The sequence below is a fragment of the Delphinus delphis genome, chromosome 2 (assembly GCF_949987515.2).
Source record: "Delphinus delphis chromosome 2, mDelDel1.2, whole genome shotgun sequence".
NCBI classification, from domain to species: Eukaryota; Metazoa; Chordata; class Mammalia; order Artiodactyla; family Delphinidae; genus Delphinus; species Delphinus delphis.
Window position 1 is genome coordinate 78344665 of NC_082684.1, and position 15328 is coordinate 78359992.

A 15328-nucleotide genomic window follows, 5' to 3' on the forward strand; every position below is an offset into this window, starting at 1 on the left:
AATAGTATTACTTTGAAATTTTTTGAGAAATTTTCTCTGTGAATCGTCAGTTTTTGCAAATATATCATGTGTCTGAAAAGGGGATGTGTTGTTTTTGTTGGGTTCTGGGATATAGATAGTCAAGGTTGTTACTTGTGTCAGTCACTATGTTTTTATTTGCTTGATCTACAATTTCTAATAGAGGGGTATTATCTCCTACCACTTAACTTATTTTGTCAGTTTTTGCTTTATGTACTTCAAGGCTAAGATGTTAGTTGCATTCAAGATCATGATCATACCCAACACCTCCGTTAAGCAATAAAACATTAGAAATACATTTGCAGCCTCCTGTGTGCCTTCTACCTTCCCCTTATGTGAAACTGTTTATTAATCCTATGTACTTCTTTATACTTAGGTATAAAATCCCTAAATAATGTATAATACAATTATGTGTTTTAAAAGTCTAAAAGTGGCATCCAACTGTGTGTATTTTTTGGCAACTTTTTCTCTCAAAATTCTATTTGCTAGATTAATCTGTGTTGGTATGTATAGCTCCAGGTCATTCATTTTAATGTCTGCATAGTATTACTTTGAGTGTATATATCACTCAGTATTTGTTTATCGGTACTGCTGTGATGGAAATTTATTTCTATCTTTCACTACTATAAATGGTGCTTCCTCAAGTGTTCTTTTAAACATTTGTGTTCATGGTAAACACTCCATTTGGGTTAAATTTTGGAGTAGAATTTCTGGTTTTATTTATGTGTAACTTTCAGTTTAGTAGATGTTGTCAAAATGAATTTTCAAGTGATTGTAGCAGTTAGTACTTCCATCAGCAGTGTGGAATTCTCATTCTTGTTCCTCACCAGTAGTTAGTATTAGCAGACTTTTTAATATTTTCAAGTTTGTTAGGTGTGAAGTGGCATCCCATTGTAGTTTTAATTTGCATTGTCCTGAGAACAGGTGAGATTGTGTGTCTGTTTATATGTTTATAAAAAGTCATTTGGGGGCTTCCCTGGTGGCGCAGTGGTTGAGAGTCCGCCTGCCGATGCAGGGGACGCGGGTTCGTGCGCCGGTCCGGGAAGATCCCACATGCCGCGGAGCGGCTGGGCCCGTGAGCCATGGCCGCTGAGCCTGCGCGTCCGGAGCCTGTGCTCCGCAACAGGAGAGGCCACAACACTGAGAGGCGCGCGTACCGCAAAAAAAAAAAAAAAAAAAAAAAAGTCATTTGGAGTTCTTCTTCCATGAATGTACTATCCATTTGCCCATTTTTCTATTCGTTGCTTTTCTCATTTCTTTCTAGTACTTGTTTATCCTGGATGCTAATCTTTTGTACTTCCTGTGTTTTGCAAATGTCTTCTCCATGTGCTGGCTTATCACTTTCTAGGGGCATCTTTTAACATACATAGTTTTGGTAATTTTAGTGAAACTGAATTTAAAACATGTTTTCCTTTTTTTAAAAAAAGTCTTGCTTAAGAAATCCTTTTGAATTTCAATGTCATAAAGATACTCTGTTCTTCCAAAGTTTTTTCTGTCATGCTTTTCACATTTAGATTTTTAATCCACTGGAATTGATTCTTATGTACGGTTTGAAATATAAATATTTTTCTGAAGTTTGGATTTAGAAGTAGTCTATCCTTCCCTCACAAATTTCAGTACACCTTCAGTTCTCACAATTAGTTTCCATATGTGCATGTCTCTATTTACAGACTTTCTTTTCTGTACTGTTTTATGGTCTACCTTTTTATCTATTAATCAGGGCCAGAGTTTCTTAATTGCAATTCTTATTATCCTATTTTTATTTCATACTGCATTTTTAATTATTTAGTATTATCTTTTATTCACAAATTCTTGACTGTGCCAGGGTTTATCCAGCTCTTAAACTTTTCAATAACTATATTTTACATTTCTGTTATTTCTAAATTTGTAGTTACCTATTGTTACTTCTTTTTATATATATTTTTCTTACTATGCTATTATTGTTTATAGTGGTTGGTTGTTATTTCATCTTGGTAAGAATTCTAAACATTCCTAAAATATTTTAAATGTTTAACATTTAAAATTTGTATAATTTTCTCTTCCAATTGTTGATTTTGTTGCCTGTCTTGATATTTAGGGTTTCTTCGTATGTGTTGGAAGTTTCGTTTGAAGGCTCATGGTATATAGGTTGCTTTTCTAAAAGAATGTTTTCCCTTCCCCCTTACACTTGTCTGTTTTACACGTGGCTCACCTGGTCCTGACAAGACTCCCGGACCAGAAGTTGGTCCAACAGTGGTGTGTTGGGGTTCCCATCCCAAGGTGGTGATAGGGACTTGAAGCTCTAGTCACTGGGGACAGGGATGGACAGGGCTTGGAGTCTGGTCTCAATCCCTGCCTATAGCCTCCTGTTTAAGCCCCCAGGCAGCAGTTCACAGCAACTACTTCTAGGTTCCTTTTACCATCCAGGAACCCCACCTCGTCCCTTTTTGTAAGCCGAAAGCCTAGCCTAGAGCTGTTTTCCTGCCCCACAGAGGGCCCTGTTAGCCCTGCTGCTCTGCAGTCACCTAACTCCAGGCCATCCTGCCCGCCTCTGGAACTGGGGCTCTTCAGGCCCAGAGCACCACTTTGCTGCTCTAGTCCATTTCTTGTTTCTCCAAGATGTTATCCTGTTTTAGTACTCACCTGTGACTCTTAACTTTCTTGCTTTTTACTTTCGATGTCATTGCTATGCAGGTTAAGGAGGAAACTAAAACATGTGAACCTGTAACAACTGAAGTCTCTCGGGTCACGACTTTTTTGGAAACCTGGTTGGAAATGCCCCTTACTTGTTCTAATTTTTCTCATATAGCCACCATATCCATACTAGTCCATCTTTCATAGCAAAGAAAAAATGTTCATTTCACAGCTTTGGCCCATCCTCCTCCTCCCTGCCCCCCCCCCCCCAAATCTTTAAGGCATTACTGTGCCACTTGGTAGCAAGTTTCAAGTTTCAATATGAACTATAATGACTGCCACCTAGTGGCAGGCATTGGGTACTTTCAGTTGCAGCCTAAATTTTATACTGACAGGTTGTGTGCCTGTGTAGATTTGTTTTGTAGCTTTCAAAACTACATAGATAGATTTAAAATGGATAACCAACAAGGACCTACTGTATAACACAGGGAACTCTGCTCAATGTTATGTGGCAGCCTGGATGGGAGGGGAGTTTGGGGGAGAATGGATACATGTATACTTTGCTGTGCACCCGAAACTGCCCCAACATTGTTAATTGGCTATACTCCAATATAAAATAAAAAGTTAAAAAAAAGAATGTATATATGTATAACTGAATAAAAAATAATTAAAAAATAAAACTACAAAGATGGAAAGGGGGAAATAAAGTTTAGTGAGCTTGTATTCCTGGAGTTCAAAATATTTGGCTTAGTATCTCCATTTTAACAGAACAGAAAATAAGGGGAAGAGAAGAGGACAAAGTGAAAAGGCAAGTTATCCACACATTGGCAGCTAGAATTGGATTTAATGACTGGTTTTCCCCATGGCGAGCTGTCCATTAAATGGTGCCAGGTCCTGAATACCTACCTTGGGAACCCAGGTAAATGTCAAAGAAACGTAGCCATAAATTCGCTGACCTTTGTACATATTTTACATCATTACCCAAAGACAAAGAGACTCAAATTGTTGTTCTGAGCTCATTTTATGAGTATTAAAGGATATAAATGTATTGTGTTTTTCCCCCTCCATTTATCTTCTTCCCCAAGCCCTGTTCTCTCTATATTGGTTGGTGAGACTCCATTCCAGTTATTTAAAGCTTCCAACATGGTATGAGCCTCTAAATAGTAAACTTGGCTGGAAGCAACATATGTGTTTATCAGCTATTGCTGCAATAATGCTGTGTGACAAACCATGCTAAGATCCAGTAGTTTTCAATAATAGGCATTTATTTGCATGGGTATAAAGGTCAAATGTGGTTCAGCTAAGCTAGACTGGGCTCTTTAAGGCTGTGCATAGACTGGGCTTGGCTGCCGACTCTGGCGAGGGTTTAGGTCTGCACAGCTCTCTCTCTGGGACCCAGGCTGAGTCAGTAGTAGCTGCCTAGGGTATGTCCTTCTCTTGTGAAATAGCAGGAGTACAGGAAGCAAGCCAGACTGTGTGCAAGCAAATGTAAATTCTCCTTACATCGTGTCAGTTCACATGCTGCTCGCCAAAGCCAAAAGCCATAGGAAGTATTCTATCACATCCCAAGCAGAAAGGGGAGGTGGAAGTGGATGAATATTTGCGAATGGTGCCCTAGTTTTCCACACCTACATATAAAATAATTGAATGAAATCGGATGAAGTCGTTTAAGAAAATAAAGTCTTAATGCACGGATACCGAAGTTACAAGTACCAAAAGCTTCGTAGACATGTCAAAGACGTACGCCTTGAGAAGCTTTTTAAGGCTAGAAGTGCGTGCCATTTACTTTCTCATACCCAGTGCTTAGTTCAGTGCCGGGCTTATAGAGATACTAAACACATGGATGAAAGAGCTACCAAGCAAACTGGTGGCCTTGAAGAATTGGGATTTTCTCCCATCTTTTAATATTGGCATTTTTATATTTCTGCCTGAAAACATCCTAAATGTTCTTGAACAAGGAGAGATATTGAAATATGATCATTCCTAAGTTCATGGGATTTCTCCCTTCTAGTGTCAAATCTTGTATTCTTCTGATATGGGAACTAGTCATCTCCCTTCTATACGTATATAGAACAACATAGTACGTAGATCCATTGATTTACGTAACTTCTACGTGGCCTCATCCTTTTGGAAGAGGCAGGATGGACCTTCTGCCGAAAATTTGATTCAGATGCCAAAATTGACTCTCCTCCGTCTCTCTCTCTCACTGTCTCACTCTCACTCTTGCACACACACACACACACACACACACACACACACACGGAAGGTTTATCACTAGCATAATGAGACTTCAGAGGAGAGCAGGGCAGGCCTCTCAAGCTGGCTGGAAAGTGCCTTGAGAGAGGAAGGGTAGGAGAGTGGCGTGGGCTTTCATGGTGTTCATGGGGCAGAGACGGGTTAGGGCTGGGCTGAGGAGTCTGCTCGTGGGCAGTGGCTTGTGTGTTCGCATTCCTTGCAGATGTGGGGCACAGGGGAAAAGGTAGAGGTGACGCTTAAGAAGCTGTCAGCAGTCAAAGATCAGAAAATGAAGTTAGACTCCTTATTATACGCTTCCTAGCACGTGTGTGATTGTTGAAGGCCCGCTGATAGAAGGTGCTGTGTTGACATTGTATTGTGTGGACCGGCTGACAGCTGCTGACTTTGATTTCACCCCACTTTGTTCTCTTGGTTTCTGCCGTTTCTGATGGGTACCACGACAGCCATCCCTTTTCCAGATGGTACAGTTACTGTGGAGTGTGTCGTTGATGGGCATCTAGTGAGGAAACTGATGTGGAGAAGCTACTGGGCACCCAGACCAGGCCGCATACTTTGCTTATTAAATATGAGAGCTCAAATTCGACTTTATTCTTAGATATTGGAGCAGATGGTCTGTGATGACTTTGCCTTCCGTGACCAGCGCCGTTTTCGTTAATGTTAGAGATGGTTGGAGGAAGTTCCTGCATTCATTCATGGATGAGTTTGTTTGCGTGTTTATTCGTCTGTCAGTAACTGGCATGTTTTCCGAAAGGTCATTTATTATGTACTAGTGTTACTGACCAGAGTTCTTGGCCTCCTTTATCAATAGAAATTGATCAGAGGCCAGATGAGAAATTCAGGCAAGGCTTTATTGGGACTTGTGCTGCAGCATGAGGGAGGGAAAACAAGTAACAGATTCCCTTGCTCCCTGAGGGAGGATGAGCTTGGCCCTTAAATGGGGTGAGAGTAGGGGCGGATTGGTGGGTCAGGCTGGAGGAGTGGCCTTGGTGGTCTACCCGCCCCCTTGGCGGTGCTGTGTGCAGGGTGCATGCGCAATGCCCTGCGTTTGCTCCCGACTCCTTAGAAGTGGCCACTGGGTTTTTGGTCATTTGGTATCTTGTTCACAATTTGCCCCAACTGTGCATGTATGCAGTTATTTTTAGTCACTTATAGTTTCTTTGTATTCTGTTGCTTGAGGAGACGTTTGTCCAGGTGCAAGCACTGCAGCAAAGGGTCCCAGGTCTCAGCCTGTCTCACCAGCTCCTTAATTTGGGGCATATACTTATACTACATTTATTATTTTTTAATTTCTTCTTTAAACCAATTGATTTTTTTGCTTTGTTTTATTTATTTTTTATTTATTTATTTTTTTGTGGTACGCGGGCCTCTCACTGTTATGGCCTCTCCCGTTGCGGAGCACAGGCTCCGGAAGCGCTGGCTCAGCGGCCATGGCTCACGGGCCCAGCCACTCCACGGCATGTGGGATCCTCCCGGACCGGGGCACGAACCCGTGTCCCCTGCATCGGCAGGCGGACTCTCAACCACTGCGCCACCAGGGAAGCCCTGCTTTTTTTTACTTAAATAAAATTAACCTTATCTTAAAGCAGTGATTCTCAAACTCTAGCGTGCCTCATCACTTGGAGGGCTTGTTAAAGCATCTTCCAAGTTTCTTAATGAGTAGATCTGGGGTGGGCCTAAGAATTAGCATTTCTAAGAAGTTCCAGGTGATGCTGCTGCTGCTGGTCCAGGGACTAAGCTCTATCTTATAAGTGTCTTATCAACACTGTCTTATAGCAGTAATACTCATGATAGCTTGGGTTTTATGTGCTAGTTTGATTTTTTTCTAATGCACATAAAATAAATATTCAGCTGTTAAAGTCCAGCTGTCTATTACCAAAAAGTAATGAGCTCACTCGTGTGCATGCAACACTTTGGAAACACTGAGTAGTCTCCAAACATAATTCAGAGGAAGCGTCCTTTAAAACTGAAGGTACGTACTTGAACGTGTTTCTGAACAATATAAGGCAGTGGGTGAAGCCAACGTGAGACACACGCAGTGTACACATTAGAGTCCGTGGGCAGGAATAGAGCCGTGGTTTTCGTTTCGGGGGGAAATCAGAAATTCTCTGATTCCCCAGCTGTGTGCATAATCCAGTTTTGCCAGCGTCATGTGTGTATGGTGGGGAGGGACTGGGATATATAGGATGTGTGTGTAAAGAGAGAGTCTAAATGAAAACCAGATTTAACCACAAACTGGTGACTACAGGCCTGGAAGTCTCCATGGAGAAGATGGACAAATCATAGTCACATAACTTGCTGGAACCATCCATCATGACTCACACTGTTCGTGTTGACCCCAGACTTATCAAACCTCCCTGTGATTAAAAATACCCCGTGCCCCTTTTAAAGAGTTAGGGAAAAATTTCCCAAGTTTACAAGTGATTCTAGTAATTGGATAAAGCCAACAACCTTTAACGTTCTTAGGCATTTTGAGTTTTGTTTATACCTGATGATGCTTACCCAACCGTGAGAACAACAGTAACTCACAAATAAAACAAGCAAACAAAAACTCTGTGGAGGCAATAGCACAGGTTCTTTGGGCTTGAATGACATCATTGGTACTGACCAGCATGTGGTTTGGGGGGAAGTTGTTCAACCTGTGCACCTCAGTCTCCCCATCTGTAAGATGGGCCTTGATATAAGATCCACCTTGTGTGATGTGAGGATGGCACGAGTTAACCTCTGTAAAGTGCTTAGAACAGTTGCTGGGAAACAGCACCCAGTAATGTTATCTATACCCTTATGTAAATAAGAGAAGCTCATTCAGTCCGTGATAAACTGCAGCGGGGGTTCCCACATGCCCCCACGTTACACAGATCATCTTTAACTTTGCTCTTGGTGAGGTGGAGAACACAACCCTGGTATGGTATCTGGCAGAAAGGACATTTTGTTGTTGGGAGCTGATAAAAACAAAGGTTTGTACAATAAAAAGGGTCACTACCAATTAGATCAAGTACTTGACTAGAAAGAACTATATTTTTATGGAGGGAAGTTCTTACTTATTTTCTTCAAATGTTGAATCCTGTCAGTCAGGATCCCTTTTCCTTTTTCTGTCTTTCCATATTATATAGTATTTTCTTAAAAGGCATTCTTCAGACTTCTTTTTTGTGGGCTCGATTATCTGAATCCATTTGTTAGTTTCCACTGGGGCTAATGAGGCTTCAAAGAAGTCTGCCATTTTCAAGCCCTGATAGTCCAAATCTCTGTTCCTCCTTTTCACACATTCATAGAATCCCCAACTTACTGAATTTCAGGGTTGAGTTCTCTCTCTCTCTCTTTTTTTTGGCTGTGCAACATGATATGCGGTATCTTAGTTCCCTGACCGGGGATTGAACCTGTGGCCCCTACCGTGGAAGCACGGAGTCCTAACCGCTGGACCGTGAGGGAATTCCCAAGTTCTCTTCTTTTTTTTTTTTTTTTTTTTTTTTTGCGGTACACGGGCCTCTCACTGTTGTGGCCTCTCCTGTTGCGGAGCACAGGCTCCGGACGCGCAGGCTCAGCGGCCATGGCTCACGGGCCCAGCCGCTTCACGGCATGTGGGATCTTCCCGGACCGGGGCATGAACCCGTGTCCCCTAGCATCGGCAGGCGGACTCTCAACCACTGCGCCACCAGGGAAGCCCACCAAGTTCTCTTTTTAAGAAACAAAAACATCCTTCATGTTGAGTGGAGACCTCTGCCTCCCCATCATCACCCCCAAGAGACAGGGAGGATTTGCCTTGGTCCACTCCAAGGCATTTGCAAACCCAAAAAATGTGGAGGGAGGGGATGGCCACGAACAAGACACAATTGAAAACTACCAACTAACTATGATTCGTTATTCTGTAACCTTTATATTCTCTTACCATTCTCTTATGAACCCTCAAAGTGAGCATTCCACTAGTGAGGGCCTTAACTTCCTCCTTCTGCGTGCTGCCCAGAGATTGTATTTTGTCATCCTTGTCAGGAACAGGGGTGTGTTTTCTTGCCACCTGTCACACTGGGACTGTTGGCACAAATACTTGTTTGAGGAGGAGATGAATCAGGATTTACTGGGTGTTAGCTTTGCAGTGATCTTCATCAGTCTGTTGATTAGTCATAACTATATCTGTCACACCCTTACAGGTACAGTTTACACAAAATGAATCATTTCCAAATATATTCTGTGTGATTGCTGTTTAGGATGTAGACGTTATTCCCAAGGGGCATCAGTTTTGCAGGAAGGTTGGTTTAGCTAAGCTTCCTTTGTTTTTTTGTAGAGACTTAGAATTGAGTAAGGTTTAGATATTGATCATCATATAGGTTAGGACTCAATATGTATACCAGACGCACACTTACTAAATTGTTTTATTCTTATTTGATCCATCTAGAGACTCTCTTATGCCTATATGATATTCTTTATATGATATATGAGAAAATTATTATAACCAGAGTGACCTTTTTTCTTATATTTTTATGTTAGGTATACATAAAGAAAACGGTATAGAAGGCGTAGAGGTTAAAGAATAGTTTTTCAGTGAACACGCTTGTTCTATCATAGCCCAACTCAACTCCTCCTCTCCTGGATGCCACCATTATCCCGACTTTTGTTAATATGATTTGCTTTCCTTGTATAGTTTTTTCATTTGTGTACCTAGGACTAGGATTGTTGGGTAAGGAGGCATAAATATCTTCAATTTTATCAGAAAATGTCAAACATTTTCCATAGTGATTGTACCGGTTTGCGCTCCTGCCACAAGGGTGTGAGAGTTTCCATTGTTCCACATCTTCACCAGCAGTCAGTTTTGTCCAGCTCGATCCCTGATTACTATTGAGAATGAGCATCGTTCAGTTCATCTGTTACTTGTATGTCCTCTTTTTAGAGTGTCTATTGACACTTTGGTCCATTTTTCATTTTCCATAGTTTTTTAGGAACTGTTTACATATATTTATACTAGATCTTTATTTGTTCCAAGTATATTCTCCCACTCCGTGGCTCGTCTTTTCTCTCTCTTTATGGCATATTTTGATGAAAAGAAGTTCTTAATTTTAATACAGTCAAGTTTATTAGTTTTTTTTCCTTTATATGTGATGCTTTTTTGAATCTTAAATTCCTCCCTGCCCTGAAGCTATAAACATATTATGCTATGTTATCTTATAAAGTACTTACAGTTCCATTGTTTACAGTTTAGCTCATTACATGGTATAAAGTTGGGATCCAGTTTTCATGTGAATATCCACTTTTCCCAGCCAATAGTTATTGAAAAGACTACTCTTACTCTAAAGAAAGATCTTTTGTGTTGCTTCTGTCATATCTAGTGACCATAAATTTATGTTATATTTCTGGGCTCTCTAGTCTATTTGTCTGTCTCTTATTCCTCTTTCAGTACCACACCACCTTAATTAGGTTGTGATATGGAAAGGTAATTCTTGTTAGATGGTAAGGCAAGTTGTCTTACTTTGATATTTACTTGGAGTTTCTTGGCCCTTACTGGCTTTTTGCACGTTTGTGCTTCAATAAGCGTTTTAGAATGAGCTCCTTAAGTTTGAACAAAACAAAAACCCTTAGAAATGTTGAATGGGATTGCATTGAATCTGTAGATCAATTTGGAAAAATAAACATCTTTACAATATTGAGTCTTATCAAAAACATGGCTTGCTCACTTTCTGTGTCTTTCTCGGTAATATATTTCAATATAGTGTTTCTGTTTTCTCATATGAAATCTTACATATCTTTGGTAAGGTTCTTAGTACTTCATGCTCTTAGAGGTACTGTGTCAAGTGTTCTTTGTTAAACGGTTGCTAATATCAGGATTGTTGTATACTGATTTAATATCCAGCAACTCTACTAAACTCACATATTAATTCTAACATTTTATCTGCAGAATCTTTTAAATTTTCTAAATACACAATCATAGTGAATAATGGCTTTATTTTTTCCTTTATTATATATAAAAATATGTGTGTATGCACATGTGTTTCTTTTTTTTCTTGTCCTACTGCATCTGCTAGTGCCCTTAGGAAAACAATGAATAGAAGTGATAGTAACAGGTATTCTTGTGTTATGCTGAATCTCTTAGGGAAAACATTGAAAAGTTAAATACTTGTAATATTTAAAAATTAACATACTATAGAGTTAACTTTTTTCTTTTTGGTATGAAAATTCTGATTCTGAGTTTTAACCTGATGTACAGATTCATGTAACCACCACTATAATCAGGACGGAAAATAGTTACATCACCTTCAGAATTCCTTTGTATGCTGCCCCTTTGTAGTCAAACCTTCCCCCCATCTCTAACTTCTGGCCACTGCTTTTCTGGTCTGTTCTTCATCCCTATGGTTTTGCCTTTTCCAGAATGTTATATAAATGAAATTAAACAATAGGGAACCTTCTGAGACTGACTTCCTTCACTCTGCATAATGCCTTTGATATTCGTCTTTGTCGATGTATCAGTAGTTCATTCCTTATTATTGCTGAGGAGTATTGCATTCTATGGATATACCACAGTTTATTTATACGTTCACCCATTGAATCATGCATGATTTTAGCTCTGCACCTTATTCAGCTTCCTTGGATAAGCTGCTTCTCTATGCACCAGTTTATTCATCTGTAATGGGGATAATGTACCTACATCATAGGGTTATTGTGGGGACAAAATGAGTTAATACATATGAAATACTTAGATAAGGCCTGATACATAGTAAGTGCTCAGTAAATGCAATCCATCATTATTGTCCCCAATATCAGTAAAGATTTTGAGGTAGAAAACTTGACAAGTTCAAGGAATAGCAAGAAAGCCAATGTGCCTGGCATGTAGTGAGAGGGGAAGGTGGCATGTAGAAGGTATGCAGGTGTAAGGTCATGAAAGGCCTTATGGACTGCTGCAGGGAGTTTTTTGTTTTTTGTTTTTTTGCGGTACGCGGGCCTCTCACTGTTGTGGCCTCTCCCGTTGCGGAGCACAGGCTCTGGACGCACAGGCTCAGCGGCCATGGCTCACGGGCCCAGCCGCTTCGCGGCATGTGGGATCCTCCCGGACCGGGGCATGAACCCGTGTCCCCTGAATCGGCAGGCGGACCCTCAATCACTGCGCCACCAGGGAAGCCCTGCAGGGAGTTTTGATTTTACTCCAAGAGGAAAGCCAGGAATGAGACATGATTCAATTCATGCCTTTAATAGATCGCTCAGGCTTCGGTGAGGAGATGAGTTAATGGTGGTGGTGGGAATGAAAGCATATTACCGCGGTGGTCCAGGGAAAAGATGGTGGTGGTTTGGACCCTAGTGGTGGTTGTGGGGTTGGTGAGAAGTGCTTTGATTGAAGGTAGGGTTTGGATGTAGAACCCCCAGAACTTGCTGAGGGGTCGTAGTTCAGTGGAACACATCTCCCATCTGAGTCGTGGTGTGGTTAGTCACAGTTATCAACAGCAACACTCCTCTCTCTCACAGCTTTCCCAGAGATTTTCCTCATCCACTTTTTAAAAAAATTTTTTATTGGAATATAGTTGATTTACAGTGTTGTGTTTCTGCTGTACAGCAAACTGAATCAGTTATACATATATCCACTCTTTTTTAGATTCTTTTCCCATATAGGCCATTACAGAGTATTGAGACAAGTTCTCTGTGCTAGACAGTGGGTTCTTATTCGTTATCTATTTTATATATAGTGTGTGTGTCATCGGCTTTTGAATTGAAACCTAAACTTCCATGCCTGAATTTCTGGAATCCATCTGAAGAAATAGCATGCCTTTTCATACATTTTTAAATGACATCTAAATGACTTCTTTCTTACTCATAATCACAGCCCCAAACACATTTGCATTTAAAAAAAAAAGTAAAGCGACTTATGCCACAGCAAGTTTTTCTTCTAGCGTTTTGCTCTGTGGTTCTCTGCAGCCTGTAGAGTGCTGTGACTGACCCCACATTCTTAGTTGTCCCGCTGGAAATAAAGTCGTCCCGGGTGCTTCATGCTTTGCCAGCGGGATGGTAGTTTGAGTGGTTGGCAGGAGTTCCTGTGTACACTTAGGACTTATTGTTGGAATAAACATTATTAGACTCAGATGAAAATTGGACCAGAAATTTATTTTTGTCCTCCTTTCAACCTCAACTCACCCTAGAGTCTCTCATCCACGTGACAAATGGTCTTGACTTTCTGAAGTGATCTAAAGATTAAAATCAGCCCTGGCTGCTTGCTTATTCAAATGGAGATTTTTTTTTTTTTTTTTTTGGGGGGGAAACAGTTAAAAATAGAGTTCTGTGATCTCACATAGAAACGTTTTCTTTTATTTCCTGTGTGTCTGCTCTTAACATGACTGTATTTGTTCTTTGTGGGGCTTTAACTCCTCAAAGACAAACACCGGACCCGGTCTTTATCTGGAACACTTATTATACCTTTTTTTTTTTTTTTAACCCTATCCTATCTGCTTAATTTGGGACGTCTCATAATTCAGGATTTGCTAAATCGGAGTAAATCTCCCTTCTATTCTGAGCTTCTTGCTCTGGTTTGCCCCCGTTTTCATCATCTCTTATCAGGTTAATGTCCAACTGTGGTATTTATTTACTCAGTTGACTTGTAGGAGGGCCTCTGGAATCTTGGAAATATTCACTTGAATTTTGTGCCTAATTTTGTGCTTCTTTGTAATTGGCTTCTCTTGTGATTACAGAATACCAAGCTGCTATTCTACACCTGAAGAGGGAGCACAAAGAAGAAATTGAAAACCTGCAGGTATATCTCTTTGATTCTCCTGAACTGGTTATCTGAGACTGATACTTGGTTTTCTCATGTGCTGAAGTAAAGACTCTGCTTTTGTTGACATATTTACCTAGACAGCATCTGCACCTTGCACCTGCCACCGGGCCTTGAGTTTATCCTGGGGATGAAAGCCTTGAACTCCATTTTTAATAGAATTCAATTCCTATTTAAAAAAAAAAAAATAATACCACAAATGCATTTGGGAAAAGGATTTGATTGGAGACAATGATGGTTTTATTTGGAAAGCAGGCAAGAAGATAAGAGTATTTAGGCTTTTACTGTTTAGAAGAAGGCTTTGAAAAATTGTTTCCTGTGCACAGTGCGAATTATTTTGTTGGGCATCCTCCCAGCCATGTGTTCATATCTGTCTGTCACTTAGCATATGTCTGCAATGTGATGTCAAGCAGATTAAAGCACTTAAGGAAGTGGCCCTAGTAGGAGGAAGAGTTGTGCTGGGCCAGCCATTCCGTATCCCCAGGGAGTGCTTGGAAGTTGCTGACTTGATCTCCTTTGTGAAGCCCAGAAAGTCTGAGGCATCCTTTCCTTTGTCCCCACTCATTATCATTCCCTACGTTTGGTATTTGCTTGCTGTGCCTGTAACAGGAAGTTTCAGAGTCTCAATTTCACATAACTCAATATTGAATCAGGCACTGATTCTAGTTTACTGATGGCTGGGGTTGACCCCATATCTCAGGAGAGAATATTAGCGAAATTCAAATCAAACTTGGTAGTCTGTATAGTGCCTAACTCATTACATGCTAAGTCAGTGAGTGTGTGGATCAAATATTCTTCTTTCCATTAAGTGATAATATCCTTTTTAAAATAACTGTGATGGTGTACTGGACTGTATATGAAGTCACTGCAGGTAGCAGAAAGATCATCAAATAAGTCATATGGGGTATGAATACAGGCCACCCCTCTCCAGCTTGGTTTAAGTAGTTTGGAGGAGAGAATGAGTCCATTTCACAAAGAAACAAAAAAGTGGAAAAGTACCTCTGACTCCTAGGGGACAAAGAGAGGGGGAGGCCCTTATCTCCTTTGTTGCCAAAGGTTCTACAGACACCTTTTTTCCTTTGTTCTGGTGTGCAAAAGATTCTCAGCTGTCTCAGAGAAGCTGAAGGTAGGGATTAATTTAAGAGGCAGATTGCTAAAGAGGGTGGTACAGAAGTGACTCCGTGAGAAGTTTTTTTTAACAGCTCAGCTATAAGAGTTAACAGTACCTTCCTCAAGTTGTAGACCAGCCCTGGGAGGACTTTGACAGCTAAATAATATTCACAGGAACCACAGGTACTTACAATCTCCGGGTTCTTCCTTTGTGCTGGGCATTTTTCTAGGCACATTCTGTGCATTATTTCATGTCTTTTCATCTCCACAAAAGTCCCGTGATCTCACATATCAAACTAGGAGAAGGTTGGAGAAGGGGAAGAGAAGAGTAAATGGAAGGGGAAGAGGTATATTGGGATCATGATCTCCACTTAAGGTTAGACCAAGGTTAGACCAAGATATGATTGACAGTAGTAAACGTTAAAAAATGTTCCTAATTATACCTTCAGTTTTAAGTATCTCTGAAATAATTATGTTCTTGTAGTGCTGTTAGTAAACTAAAAAAAAAAAAAGTCCCATATTGATGATTTATACCAACTTGCTGAAACCCTGTGGCAATGGCACGCTCTTGCCATCAGCATACAGATGGGGCAG

The 15328-nt window shown here is 40.6% G+C and overlaps 1 protein-coding gene across 1 annotated transcript in view; it reads left to right on the forward strand.

The window, feature by feature from the left end:
- The window catches only part of FMN1 (formin 1), a 400563-nt gene that overhangs the window by 137957 nt on the left and 247278 nt on the right, over window positions 1–15328 (forward strand). Inside the window, exon 4 of the mRNA XM_060003541.1 lies at window positions 13542–13603. Within this exon, the coding sequence (XP_059859524.1) occupies window positions 13542–13603 (62 nt within the window). The remainder of the gene's footprint in view (window positions 1–13541; window positions 13604–15328) is intronic.